General features: G+C 35.8%; 1 protein-coding gene across 1 annotated transcript in view; it reads right to left on the bottom strand.

Annotated features, from left to right (window-relative positions):
* Positions 1-15,623, bottom strand: part of ZNF407 (zinc finger protein 407) — a 337,896-nt gene that overhangs the window by 297,922 nt on the left and 24,351 nt on the right. Inside the window, 12 exon segments of the mRNA XM_030494084.1 lie at positions 3,648-3,762; positions 9,630-10,752; positions 10,754-10,771; positions 10,773-11,291; positions 11,293-11,515; positions 11,517-12,748; positions 12,750-12,779; positions 12,781-12,849; positions 12,851-13,087; positions 13,089-14,159; positions 14,162-14,325; positions 14,328-14,443. Coding sequence (XP_030349944.1) covers positions 3,648-3,762; positions 9,630-10,752; positions 10,754-10,771; positions 10,773-11,291; positions 11,293-11,515; positions 11,517-12,748; positions 12,750-12,779; positions 12,781-12,849; positions 12,851-13,087; positions 13,089-14,159; positions 14,162-14,325; positions 14,328-14,406 — 4,880 coding nt within the window. The 5' untranslated portion in view covers positions 14,407-14,443.

The raw sequence follows: 15,623 nt of genomic DNA, 5'->3' as shown, positions 1-15,623 counted from the left end.
TAAAACACTTGGCTGCTATATATGGAGTAAACATAATAAAGATATTGCTACAATGTCCTTTCAATTTTTAGGAAGGTAGCAAAAAATGTTTATGTTCATTTTTTAAATACTGAGAGTTTTCCTAAAAATCCAAACCTACCTTACACCCATCTTCCTTAGTAGATTTTTAAGAAGTCATAAAGGAGAGGAAAAAAAAAAAAAAAAACCAGCATCCCCTCTTACTTGGAACGTGTAACTACATCCCCAAAAACTCTGTTTCTGAAAGCCATGGGAAGAAAAAGGCAATGGAATAGTAGATGCATTTTTTAAATCAAACATCGCCTATAAATTCTGTTCAAAATCTCAAGTGCAGAACAATGCATTTTTCATGTTCTACCTGAGGCATAAAATTCAAAAAGTGCATGATAAGCATTTCACCAGGCAAAGGAAACAAGAATTTTAAATACCGGGCAACCAACATTTGCTCATCTAACCCAGGGTATCAGCCAATTTCAGAGCCAGACTTCCAAAAATTAAATTCAAATAGGCAGCAGTTTGCTACCCACAGAAAATAGATACTACCTCTGAAATAATGCAATATATTTTACAGCCATGGGTATGGAAAAGAAAACAATTAACACACATCTGCGATAAGGAAATGAGTAGCAGACGGTTTATTCCAAATGTTAAAACATTAGCGGTGTCCAATTTCTGCGTCATGTAGTTTCTGCTGTGCAGCTGAAGAAAAACCCTGAACTTCAATTAAAAAAAAATAAAACAACACAGCAAAATTACTGCCTTTTTCAACAACTAAGTGAATTATATACTGTGTACTTTGTATCATGTAAATATGAGGATCATTTGGAAAACTGAGGCACAGCAAACTCCTCCTAAAACAACACAAAAGATGCAGCCTTTGCTTTTTTTTAAGACAAAAAATTCCAGAGAATTTTTGTCTAAAAAAACAAGCAAAAAAAAAAAAAGCGGTAGTATTTTGAGACCACACTACACCACCATGTTGCTCTGACATTTCACCTTTAAAAAGTGCCCCAGCAGATTCAAAAGCTTTTGGAACACAATTTATTGTCGCAACTAGCAGAGGGCTTATTACTATGAATCTAAAAGTCAGAGGATAGAATATTAACTACTGTAGAAAAGAAAACATAGTGCAGGACCTTCTGTTTGTGACAAAATTACAGAGTTAATGTTCCTGAAAGATCACTTCACCTTTTAAAGCATGATTTTTAAAAAGGTAAAATTTATAGCAATTAAAGCTAATGAAGAAATGCAGCATGAGCTGCTTATGTTCAGGAACTAATAGGTCCACTGAGCATTTCTAAGATTATTTAGCCATCAATGATAATGAATTGACATTGTCAGTGGTGTTAATGTACCAATGCTCTATAGTGCCACTAATCCGATAGCCAATCCTAGCAATTTTTTTTTTTTTTATGTTGCTACTTTATTTTTTTAACCTACACACTACCCAATCCTTTCAATTAAAATAGCAGAAATACAGCACAGGCTATTACACTTTCTTCCTCTTCTTCCACATTTAAGGATGGCATATTCATTATTTGGACTATGGTTCAAACTGCTCTGGTCATTCCTCCTTCGTCAAATCCTGCTTAATTCTTCAGGACTGCTAGCTACAGTACAAAAATGTATTTTCCAATTAAATCTGGGTTAATATATAATTCTTAAAATTTTTGGTGCCCATTAAGTGAAATGTGATGATTATTTAAACAGGTACATAAATCAGATTTTTGTGAGCAGAGGGTATTGTGGCATATGTCTCTTCAGCTGATTGTTTTGCGATATCTAAATAACACAGCTTCATGTTGTTCGTGAAAAATCGCAATAAAATGCTACACAAAAATGGAAAGTGAGTACCTGCTTGGCTACCAGGTATGACATGTCAGCAACATACAGTAAGCAAAGTGACTAACATTCAAGTCCACAGTTTAAACCATTCATACATGTTTTGCTCTCTCTCTTGCACAGCCGTCATGAATTGCAAGTGAGAGTTGTGTAATTTCAAAGGCAGCTTCTAAGAACATGTCAATCCTGAAGAAATGAGTTTCAGAAAAAATGAAGTACTGTGCCAAATCCTAATCATTTTACTTCTCTTCTTAGAAAAGATACAGTATTAGCTATTTTGAGGTTTTGTTTTTTACATCTCTTCTCAGTCAAATAATATGATCATTTTTCACTTTGAATTAAAAGGGAATCGAATAAAGAACCATTGTCAAGTTTGTCGACAACTTCTAAACAACAGAGCTTAGCCTTAGCTAAACAGTTTTGTGAATCTGCAGTTAACTATCTTCTTTGCCAAATTCTTGACAATTCATACAGCAAAGATAGTAAACAAGATTTGTCAAACAATATAAAATAGCCTACCACACATAATGTTCATTTTAAACGTTCTGCAAAATAAAATGCAGCACAAGTTATTGTACTACTGATATTCAGTGGTCTTAAGAATTGGGCTCATACATTTTTATTTCTTGTTTCAAGAAGGCAGCAATTAATTTTCTTGAGTAAAAACATCCAAAGTATCTCATAATGCTGCACACAAAATTATTTGAAAAACAGAGAGATGAATCAGTGAAAATCACTCAGCTGCATCTTCAGCTGAAGATTCACTTGTCCCTTAAAATGTGTAACTCACTTTGTTCTGCAGTAGATCGGTATACTAAGGCTAAAAAACCCCTCTTGCTGAATATTATCCTCAGCATCACACTACAGCATTCATGTGTGCACTACCTCATCTAATTGAACCTGTGCTATTCTACACATTAGCCATAAGACTGCTATAGCAGGTTACATAGGTTTGAGTAAAATGTTTTTATATGATGCATATATTAGCTAATTTCTCCAGCATAATAACATTAAAATATATTTTTAATCAGAACTAGGGTATTAAAATCCAACTTTGAATGTCCTATGATGTACCATATATGCCATGGCATTTTAAAACCTTTTAAACATTTCTGCTAAATTAATTAGTTTTGCATTAAGGAGTCTCAATGCCTCCTATTAAATGCAACACATTTGAAGGACAATTAAACATTATGAATGATCCTTCTGAGGAAATAACGATTAAGTAAAAAAGAAAACCAAGATTTTTTGGGTAACAAACAAGAACACAAGCATACATAAAAGACTTCAATTTATTTTTAAAGTCTTATGCCTGCAATACTTTAGATACGTTTGTTTGAAAAATCAGTCTTCTGTTTTGTTTTCGTAAAGAATGAAAACCCTAATGGAGTCCAGAAATCTGTTAATGGTACTAAAATTATAACAGTATAGCAAAAGAAAAAACCCCACACAGTAAAGTCTATATTATATATTTTTTATGTCTTTAAATGGAATTTACAGTTCTCCCTGGCAATGTGAATGAACATCCTATAATTTAGTCAATTTACAGATTACAGGTTCAAATTGACCTTGTAGCCCATAAAATTGCTCATCTTCAGTGCAGGATTAGAAGTGGGAAAAGAATGTCATAACTGTATTTAAGGAATTTACCATAACAATGGAAAGGAGGATATGCATGCATAATTTTAGCCACTTTTGCTCACATCACAGTTTTCAATTCTGAAACAATGCATATCCTGCACTCTTCTCCTGGTTAACCATGGTGGAGACTGTTTCAATTTACTCACCCACAGACATGACACTTGTATTCCCTCATCCCAAGGTGCCTCTTGACATGGTTTCTGGCATCTCCGAGCTGAGCTGTTGCAAAGTGGCATATCTTGCACTTGAATGGCTTTGATCCTAAGTAAAATTTAGCATAAGATATGAGTTGAATTAGAATAATATATCACCCATGGTTAAAGAAATAAAAAATCCTGGGGAAAAAATAACCTTTAAAAAAGCCTATCCCACATTTAACCTGCTTGAGATTTTTGCCTAACAAAAAAACACATCTTGTACATAAATTTTTAACTCCCTGGGCACAGATGGTATATACTATACATTACTCATTAAAGTTTCCTTAAGTTCAAGATCACTACTCTCCTAACTCTGAAGAATAATTTTCTCTTTTAAAATTATTATTATTATTTTAAAACCCCACAAAATATTAAAATGAGAAGACAATACAATACATAGATAACCTCTCAACAAGATGGCAGAAGTTGTTCTACACCTTTTCCCATTTCCAAATGATGAAACTCAAATGATGATCTTAAAGTGGCTTGATATTGGTGTAAACTGCAAAAGGTACTCAGTTTTTAAGCAAATGTATTTAAAGTAATTTTACAAGTCTTCCGACTTTGAATAGATTTCACATTAGCATTGGTATTTCAGATTTGTTCTGTCACACACAGAAAATGATTCATCACCTAGCTATTGTAATGACATGCAATGTATGAATATACAGTGGATAAAATATTATGCCTTTATGACTGTTTTATGGTCAAGAATTTATGATTATTCTGCAAACCAGAAGTATTGACATTTTGGCTATTATTTATTTCAAGAACAAACTTTAATATTAAATGCCTACTGCAGACCAAAGAACTCTGAAATTATTTCTCCAAGGAAGAAATACCAGCCTATCTTGTATCACATCAGTTCAGCAAAAAGTCAAATTATTTGTCTATCTTAATTAACAGTGATCCTCTATCGAGCATGGAAAAACTATTCTTTTTACTGAAATAGTTAAACTAGGCACGTGTCAGTCCTCATGTTATTATGCAGCAACACCATTTTAAAGCATGCTGTAGCACTTTCCAATTTTCTGACCACTAAATGCGTAAATCAATAAATCAAAATCATAGAATTGCAGTTAAAAGTAAGTACAATATGGTCACAGAGTCTCCATATTATGTTTTGTCAAGTACTTCTTCCAATACAGTTAAGCGTAATATGAAATACGTGATCTTTAATAAATAGACATAAAGAGCTCTGATAAGAAAAATATTGCACTGTATCATACTTGATTAATGAACCTTTTTGCTTTGCCCTTGAAAACAGAACATCCTCCAAGAATCCATGCTGAAATTGAGGATCTTAGTAAAAATTTTCAGAGTCTTAAATTTCAATTTAATTCCCAAAAGCTGATGAAAAATGAAGCATTTAATTTTAATCTTCTAACTGAAATAAAAAAGTCAACAGTACTAAGCACAGGCAGACAAGGTTGAATATTTCACAGTTCAATGACAATGAAGCCAGATCTCTTAATACTTCCATTTCTACTGTTGGAAGTAGATGTAAAATATATTTAGCACCTGAATGGTTGTATCTAGTCTGCTTTATATGTTTAAATGTCAAAAGCAGGTTGAGACTGCAGCTAACAGCAATCACACTCTTTCAATCACAGTGAAAAAAATCCAGTTTATTTAAATGATCCTGATAAAATGAAATTAATCATTAATTTGGTGACATTTCAAATCAACACTCCATTCTATAAAGAGACCCATGCAAATAATTTTAAAAAAAGCCTATCTTTTCATTAAAACAGCATTAAAAGTTGATGGTTTAACTTACGATCTTAAAGACTAATTGCACAATTAATAACATCAAGGCCACAGTTGGGGAGAATTTTTTAAGTCCATTGTTGTTTATACTGCTCTTTTTTGTGACAGAATTCGAATACCATGTGGATTCAATCCTACGTTCCCTTAGTTTCTCTCCTACTGATTAAATTGTAAATTTGTTCCTCATTCTGTTACTGCAGGTGTCCCACAGGGCTTCCATACAAGACCTTTGCTGTTTTCCCATTTACATGACTCCTGTGTGAAGAACTCGAGTTCAGACCAATTGTAGCTACAGTGTGCTGACAATACAGAAATGTATTATTCTGTTGACTGCTCTCATCCAAAAATCAGTGAGGCCTTGAGAGTTTTTTTATTTATTTCTCAGATCCAGAGCTGAATATCTGTTAACATCTCCATTTAAACTCCATGAAAATTCAAGTGCTGGCAGGCTCCAGCCGGGACTTATCACCTGAAACAAAAGCAGCGCACCTCCCTTTTAGATTGCTGGTGCCAAATTTGTTCCAGGATGTTCTTTGCTGGAACAACCCAAAATTTTATACTTGAGATGAAGACGTTAGACTAAGAGTTGAACTAATGGGGCAAAAAAAAAAAAATCTGTATTTGCTATAAGGCTTATTTCAGACTGAAACAATGTTGAAGCAATTAACCATTTGTTAGCCACACTTATCACAAACTTTAATGGTTCTCATACGCTGTGTTAAATGTGATACTATTGGATTCACACTTGGCTTTTAATTCACAGAAAAATGAGAAAAATACTTTTAATATAGCATCTTTTCAACAAATGAGTTAAAAAAAAAGAAAAAGCAAAAAAGCCACAGAATTACTTTACCCACAAGTTATGGCATGGAAACAAAGTGACATGGTATCAGTAAACAGTAAGGCTCTTAACAAAGGAATGGGGGGGGGGGAGGGAGGGGGAAGAAACACAAACCCCCAATAACAACAAAAACCCACCAACCTGAAAATAGATGAAATTTAAGAGTTCAGGTCAGACAGACACAAACCATACTACTGTTTTACAAAAAAGGCTGGAGTTCACAGTCCTTATTTTACATTAAGACAATAGTGACCCAAAAACTATAAGGAACATTCACTGCCTCAGCTTTAAGTTAGCCAAAGGCAACATCACCTGCACCTGCAGATATAGCTGTATCCTTAGATCAGGCCCAATGCAAAGGAAGCAGAGCCGCATGAAATCTCATTGTACCATTTCTTCATGTGTTTAGGACACAGAGAGTAAGATACCACACTTGCCATCGAGCAAACTTACATTAACTGAGAAATCTGATGAGAAACAAAACAAAGATGATATGGTTGCAGGTGACTTTTCCTCAGATGTTGATTGTTAATTAAGTTTATGGGACCTCCATCAATTGCGAACTAAAAAGTCTTCCACCTCTACTACTCCTTTTATTTTCCCTTACACTTCCTCATTTTCACTTGTCAACATGTGATGGACTTACTTGTTATGTCCTCTCTAGCAAAGCTTCCCTTTCATTTGCAATGTGAAAATTTCCTACATTATTTAACAGTATTTTGAAACATTATTTTTTTATTAATGGAAGTCATTAATTGTGTGTTTCTATAACTTTCCTTTCCCTTCCCCCTGCCCAACCATCACCAATTACTCAGTAAAAAAGGCAAGGATTTGGATACGGTTACACAAACATACATATATAAAATATATATGCACATCCAGATGCTGAGGAAAGCTTTTTTAAAAAGCACATAATCAGAACAATAACGGGAAAGTGTGCAGCTCTGCTCCTATTATGTACCTGCTGTTATCCTGGAACAGGTGAGAAGCTAGAAATATTGTTCTTTGCCTCACCAATGTTATAAGCCAGTTTATATACAGTTGGTGGAGTAGGTCAGTTCCCCTTGCCACCACTTCCAATAACCCAAAAAGATTTGTTTCTTATTCAACTGCATCCATTGTGATACAGATTGGAAGAAAAGGTTCTATAAGTCACATAGAAAATCACAAATATGAAAACACAGATTGGAAGAGAAAGCCTTCTTCCCATTAACTATTAATAAAAGTCTCCACATTACTATTTATGTGAATAAGCAAAGCATAAGAAAAGCATTTCATTTAAAGGTACTGTGAGAAAGAAGGCAGATAAAACTCTATTCTGTAACCCTTCTCTACCTCCCCTGCACGAACTACTGAAAAATGACTTGCAAAATGAAATGTATTCTTTTACTGCTTTGCGTATTTAGGGCCATCCAAAAGCACAATAAAAATATACTTCATGATAAGACCTACACACAAGATGTTAAAAAGTACACTAACTTTTACTAAATGTTACAATCAATGATGTAACTTATGTAAGTAGGGTTGCTTTGTCATATATTGATAGTTACCTCACTTTCACATCCACATTAACTTGATTTTAAATGCATTAATACATATAGTCAGGAAGACTAAGGACTACTTCTGCACTTAACCTGGTGGACATTTTCAAATGGCACAAGTGACCAGTGCAAACCTATTTTGCATTGTAAACGACTAAATAAATCTTAATGGATTAAGAATGATCAGCTATCAACACACAAGGGAAATTAAGTGCTGAAATGCCTACATTGATTATTTTAAATTATTAGCCTTACTCTGTTCTTGAATTTGTATGCTTTTAGTGAGCTTTAACACATTTACAAGACTTATTGACTATAATTACAAGAGAATTCAAGTAATGGACCACATCAATTATAAAGCAACATGTCTTGACCAGACAGTTGCATAAAGAATTCTAAAGAGAGCTCCATTAGCATCCTCCCCCTTAGTTTTATTCAGTTTTATCTGCCGTAAGAGGGCATATTAAGGGCTTATACAGCTGTTCTGACCATGTGAACACAGGTGTCCCTCTAAAGACCTAACACTGCATTCAAAGTTGGAATATTAGCTGAAGCAATACAGATAACTACGTTATTGACAGGACAGAAGTACTGCTGGAAGTATTAAGTATGTGAGTTATTGGTATACATGAATACTGCAGTTACAGCAAAAGACTTTGAAAGGTTTGAAATACAATGTCTGTGTTCCCCAAGATTAATTTTAAACTTTGTTGTCCAGTCACGCCCTTGCCTTTTCATAAAAAACCCTTACAAAACTATTTTAGGATTATGTCAGGAATTACCATTCTTTTATGTTTCTTTTTTTTTACCTTTTTGTTCTCTTCCTTGTAACCATGCACTAAGTTTCAAATACTGCATGAATTTAAAGTATAGCTTCCATAATAAGCCATTATTTAAAAGTACAGTAAAATAAACCTTACAGTTTTAATGAAAATATGTTCATTGAAATGTGAATTTATTATTCAAATCCACTCATAAATTCAACCATGGAGACACCACTTGTCTAAGCAGAGCTCAGTGATTTAGAAAAGCTGTCTATTTAAAATAAAGAATGTATGGCAGGTTTATAGAAACATCGCAGTGAATTTTTACATAAATTTAGAACTGCAGCTTATGCATTTTTCTACAAAAATGTTTTTAAATTTTCCACTTAAAATTAAACATAAAAATTAATTGAAAGTGTGATCAGCACTGAAACTAAATCAGATGCTACATCCCTGTGCACCACATCAGCATTACACACTACCTTCCAAAAATGCTGACCAATTCGAAAACCCATAACTTCTAAAAAAAAACCCTCTTGCTCCTTCTTACTGGCATTTATTTAGGAATGATGTAATATCAGATATCTATCCTGAAGCATTATGTAATGCTGAAAGTGTCACTGAATTGAAATGAAATAAACAATTTGGATATTAAACAACTGCAAGGAAGAGGAAGTTAGAAAGAACAGCTAATTGTTCTCTCAAACCACCACTGCTTCATTATATACATTTAAGAACTAGTTAATGGTTACAATTTAGATCAAAGGAAACAAAATCTCTCTATATGAAACAAAAAGCAGAAGGGTGACTGCACTTACAATATTCTTATATTTTCTGACCTTTGCTGACTGTATTTTCATACCCCTTTAGGTAATTTTGAATTTCATCAGGGGCTCATCAGGTGATATGCATGCCAGTTCATAAGAAATGTTAAAGAGATTAACAAACAGAAAAAGACCAATGGTATAATTCACTCTGCTTGAAGGGATCACTTGCAAAGAGAGCATTTCCATACCTGTATGGGTACGGATGTGAGCTAGGAAGGCCATGGAATTGCTACTTCTACACATCTTCCCACAATACTTGCAGATATTGCCTTGGTTCTCTTCCCTCTCCCTGTTTATTTGCTCAGTGTCTTCCACAATGTACTTATTCACTTCCCGCAACAATTCTTCATGTTGCTCTTTGATGTGGAGAAACAAGCTCTGCTCCGAATCGAAGGGCTCCGTGCACTTCACACACTTAAAGGTAGCGCCTCCTTCAGGCAGCTCCTCCACGCTTGCCTGCTCATTTCGCATGTGCCCGGCACTGGCCAAGTGCTGGTGAAGGTTGCTCTCTGTGTAAAATGATTTTCCACAGAGTAAACAATGAAAATGTTTTTCTTTTGAAGGATGTTTCATGGCTATGTGAACATTTAGTCCGCTCAAACCATCTGCTAGAAAACCACAGTCATCACAGCGAATACGTGTCAATTCCCCAAGGGAAATTCCTTCTGACTTCTTTTTCCCACCACTTGGTGAAGGGTCTGCTTTCACTGTGAGCTCTCTAGCCTTCATTCCACTTGACATCTGTCCTTCAGCAGAATGGTCAGTGACCTGCCCATCTTGATGGCTTTTTAACTTCACTATAGAAGAATCAAACTTGCCAAAATTTTGCATTGCCATTCCTTTATCATCAGCACTGATAACCATTCCTAAAGCCTCATTACTACTTTCTTGCATGCCCTCAGCTGTTGAGCCATCTGCCTCCCAAGCATTGTTATTTATAGTTACTTCTGCCTCATGTTGTGCTTCCATAAGGGCTTCTTCCTCCTCCCCAGTAGGATCCTCTTTGAAACTTCTGTCACCCTCTAAACTATGTATATTTTGTACCATTTCTCCAATGTTTCCAGCAAAATTTGATTGCTCTACTGCACTACTTGTTTCTGGAAAATTTAGCATAAGTGGGCTATTTTTTTTCAGAGGTATTTTTTTGAGAATGTCTGTGTTTCTACATTCCTCTTCAGGGTTTTCTCTATTTGCTTCCAAGCTTTCCTTGCCTTTTCCTGATTTCAAGTTTGTGCTGCTTGATCTATTTTGATTTTCTGCAGTGCAATCATCATCTGAGTTGAGCGGCTCCTGACCATGCCTACTTTGCTGGCAACTCACAAGTACCTGTTTTCTTTAACTGATACTTCCTTGTCAAGTTTAACAACTTTATCTTTCTGAGGAGTTTGCTGGAATCCTTCACAAAAATGGTTTTCTCCTCCATTTTTAGACTTCTCTTCAAGTCACCTTCTACTATAATCTTCGGAACTGCTGCCATGAGGCATTCCTGAAGATGCATTTTCATCTAGGACGGTACACTCAGTTAAGTTTTTACTCATATGATCACCTTCTGCTGCACCACTGGCACATTTTGGTTTCACCTAAACAGTTTTTGATTCTCCTGCACCAGGATGGTGCTCCTCTTGAGACAAAGCAGTGCCTTCTTTAGTGATATTTGCTGTGTTTGCTTCCTCCCCAGAAGAATAAACGTAAGATTCTCTTCTAATTTTATGTTTCTCTGTTGCTGCATGTCTAATCATCTCTCTACGAGTAACAGCATAGTAGTCACAAGCCATACAGTAGTATTCAAATTGTTTCGTGTGTTTCGCTTCACATGCAGCTCTAAGAAGAGAAGAATGAGCAATGAAGGCAGCAGTGGACACACTTATTGTCACCTGCACCCAATGCTCTTCTCTGGAGGCATGGGTCACCATCTTGTGTAACTCTCGCTGGTTCCAGAAACACATGTTGGTTTATGTTTAATGGATTGCTAGTAATGCTCCAAATCTGGCAGCCTAATTGGCATTTAACAACTTTTAGCTCAGCATCTCCTTGCTCAACTTCCTGATTGTCTAAGACAGAATTTTCCAAATCTGATGCTGGCTACCATCCTCACATGTTCATACAAAGCAGTCATGGGGCTGTTAACCTTCTTACTCATGGATTCAAAATTACCTCCTTCAGGGCTAACGATGATGTCTGAGTTCTGTTTTCCAGGTCCTTCTATTTCAACACGACTTTTGTGTTTTTTGGTTGCACAATGGCGTTCCATGTCTCCTTTGGTTACAGTGTAATAATTGCAAACCTTACACAAATAGCTGTACTGATGACTGTGCTTTCGTCTGATATGAACAGTCAAATTTGTAACACTGGAGGCCAAAAGACCACAATGGCTACATGTCTAGAAATAGTGCCTTGGGTTTCCCTCTTTTGGTGCATTAGCTAAAACCAATTCATTTTCACCAATCCTTTTATCAAGTGGAATGAATTCCTTATTTCTCGATATGTTTTCCACAGAAGAGGATGAAACATGTATAATTTCTTTATCTAACTCTGTATTCTCACTCCCAGAAATGGAAGGATCCACTACTGTTTTAATACCACCGATGCCAACACAAACCTTTTCAATACATTCTTCAAACGTAGGCCCAATGTTGTTTTTCCTGGCATTTTCAAGGTGCTTGCTTCGTTTGATATGCTTCTCCATTCCTTCCCTACTCAGTGAGTAGAGATTACATGCTTTGCAAAGGAAGTGATACTCCTGTGCATGTCGGAGTTTTATGTGCCTTGTAAGAACCGTGGAAGATCTTGTCTTATAAAAACACTTTTTGCATTGAAATTGGGTTTTATTCAGAACAGAATGCTTTAGTTCATTTTTATGGTTTATGAAGGAAGAGTCTGGAGGTTTTGCTTTCATTGATACTTCCATTTCCTTTGCAAGATTTTGGCTATTGGTTGATACCGAGTCAGCATAAGTTGCCACTTGCAAGGTCTGATCACTGTTACCCAATGGAGTGGCTTGCTGAAAGACTGAACCATCATGTTTCTCATTTTTTTGATGACTTATCAGCTCTTCTTCCATTTGAAAAAAAAGAATGCAAGTTGGACAACTATGGGACATATTATGCGCCTCACTCATGTGGCTTTGAAGGCTGATCACGTTCAAGCTGGTAAATGAGCAGAGTTGACAATTAAAGCTACAACCACCCATCTGGTGTTTATTGTCCTGACAGTGTTGTTTCATATCTTCTCTGACTCCAGAGGAATAACTACACATCTGACAATGAAACTGGATCCTTTTCGTATGAAGCTTTTCAACATGAATTTGCCAAACTTTTTCTGTTCTGAAAAACATGACCCACAATCAGTGCAAGTATGAAGGACACTGTGATCAGCAGTAAGGTTAACATCACAGTCTTTAGTATCTGTAAGTGCTGGAAGAAAGGGTATTTGGCTTATCTTCAGTAAGATCTTGAATTTCTGAAGTATTATTACCTTTACCTCTAACATCTGTTTGTAATTCTGTTTGTGACATAGGGCTTGAATCACCAGATTTAAACTCTGTGCTGGAGATATGCTTCATGTGTAGTCTTTGAGTTTCAGACTTCCCTCTCTTACAATTTCCCAACAAGTTGTACCTTCTTTTAACCTGCCTTTTGAATTTAAACAGACCTACTCTGTCCAAATGAAGACCTTAACAAGACAATGTTTCTTTTACATTCCGGTCTATCAAATCTCCTTGTCAAGTTTAAACTGCTAACTAGCTTTTTGGTAGTCGGAGGCAGTTCTGTTTTCTGCAAGATACTTTCTGAGGGTCCTGGTATTTCTGTTTTTTCAGTACAGACTTCATAATTTCCTTCTACAGCAGAAGAAAGCAATGTTTCTTCTGTCATAGTATCTGCTTTTTCAGTGGGAACATTTGAAGATGGTATCATTTCAATCAGTTCAGTGCTATCATTTTGTTTAGACAAGCTTAGTTTTGAGCCTTCCAGCACACTGCGAACACTTAATTCTTTTGCATCAGCAGCTCTTGCCCTTAATTTACTGGTCCCAGGTTTTGCTCTGATATTGCTCTCTTTGGTTGCAGTAGATGGTTGTTTTTTAAAGGATTTTTTTGTCAATATCTGTACAAATCCTCCCCGTGAAGCAAGATTTTGGCGCCGAAGGTGAGTCTTGCCGAGGAAATGAGAATTTAGGAGATTTTCCTCAGCACTCTGAAAACCACAAAGTTCACAACAAAACATCTTGGATTTCTCATGATCTTGCTTGACATGCATATGTAATGTTGAACTACATTCAGCTTTGCAACTACAGTGAGGGTATGTTTGCTCTTTGGATAGTTTAGAGGAAATTTCTCGTTTATTGTTTTCCATATCAGAGCAGGAAGGTAAACACTGATCACTCATTCTATCTATGTTTCCAACTGTATAGCCAACACTGACTTCTTCTGAAGAACATAACTTATCATGAACAGCAGCTGGCACCTCTTGTGAATGTTTATTTTCGTTGTGAATTTTCAATATGGCACCATCAGCACATTTGAAATCACAATGTAGGCACAGGAAATTTGAATTAAGTATTTCATCACCAAGACAACTGGTGACTCCTTCCTTCTTTACAGCTCCAGCTACCATACTACCCACTTCTCCAGCTACAACTTTGTGCAATTTTCTTTCACTATCTTTCATGTCTTCTGAAGAACTCTGCTTTCTTTTTTCGGGAGACATTTTCATGTTTTCCCTGCTTCAACAACATCTGGGTTTGGTGATCCTGAACATTGCCCTTTTGTTTGTGCCATTCTCTTTCTTTCTTGTCAAGGTCCCCTGAACACTTCATCTGATATAAGCTTTGTTTTCTGCTGAGACAAAGAGTCACATCCAGCATTTTCTCTGATGTAATTTCTCTGGATTCTTCTGTCAACTCAGTTTGTAAACTCTCATCAACAACATCTCTCTTCTTATTTTCTTCCCCATCCATTCTTAACATTGATATTATAAATTGCAGATCATTTGGCTTCAAGTACCTATAAAACAAAGAGTTGGTGTTAGTATTTCATGCACAACCAAAAGGTAAACGACTCAAGTGAAAAAAAGCAATATAGCAAATGGCAGATAGACACAATGAAAGATACAAGGCTACATTTTCAGCATGGTGTCTAAACTTATGACATCTAAAAATCAAACCAACTTCTAGGCATTTGGTTACAGGGCTCTTCCTGTGATGAGTGCCGTATGAGTGAGCACTAGCTTCAATAGCTTTTTGTAATCAAGTAATTTGCTACATGCTTAACCCCTGGGCAGACAAGCCTAACCTTTGTTTCTGGAAGTATATTTAGGGACATGAAACACTAACAGCTTTCAGGGAACTGCGCCATGTAATGTTCAACTCTTCCTGGGAATAAAAATCCAGTTTCCCAAATTTAAAAGCTCCAAGGAGGAAATGACCATGACTAAAACAACAAGCAAAACAAAGCCAACGTAAATTCTAAACATTTTAAGTATGAAGCTTTCTTTCCTTCCTCTGCTTAGATTACCTGCTAAACAGTGAAAACACAAATAAAGCCATGTTCTAAAAGAATATGCTATAAGTTTAGTTCCCATCATTCCTAAAATATCCTCTTAAAAAATTCATTTCCCAATTGGGAGTGGGAGATGAGGGGGTGGGAGAGAAGTCATGAAACAGCAGTGCAGAGAAGGGCTGCACCTTTGAGTACAAATTCTAACCATCCAAATCCAGTTACCCAAAGCTTTTGCTCAACTGCCCAGCGTGACCTTCCTGCTCCCAAAAAGATGTCACCACTAGGAAATTGATGCTACCACACAGATTATAAGAGGATGGGGATGGGGGATCAAATCTTGACATTTATTACCTTTTCATTTTGATATGAAGTGATTGAGAATTGGAAATGCATTTCATTTTAACAGATGATTAAATACTAAGTGTTTATCTACATGCTTTGCACTACGATTTAAACCTCAATTTGCTGCAGATCCAAGTATCCAGTTTTTTGTTCAGTTACCCGTTGAATGAGGCCATGACCACAATTTTAAGTACTTTCTGACAAGATTAAGTAATTGCAACGTTGATACAGATAATACAGGGTACAAAAAAAACTATTCAAGTACATGCTAAAAAAACCACGCTTATTTTTGAGGACAAAGTAATAAAGTATTAAACTGGGAAAATATACTCAAATCAGTTGA

Source organism: Strigops habroptila, chromosome 1 (assembly GCF_004027225.2).
Source record: "Strigops habroptila isolate Jane chromosome 1, bStrHab1.2.pri, whole genome shotgun sequence".
NCBI classification, from domain to species: Eukaryota; Metazoa; Chordata; class Aves; order Psittaciformes; family Psittacidae; genus Strigops; species Strigops habroptila.
This window is presented reverse-complemented; position numbering and strand designations above follow the sequence as displayed.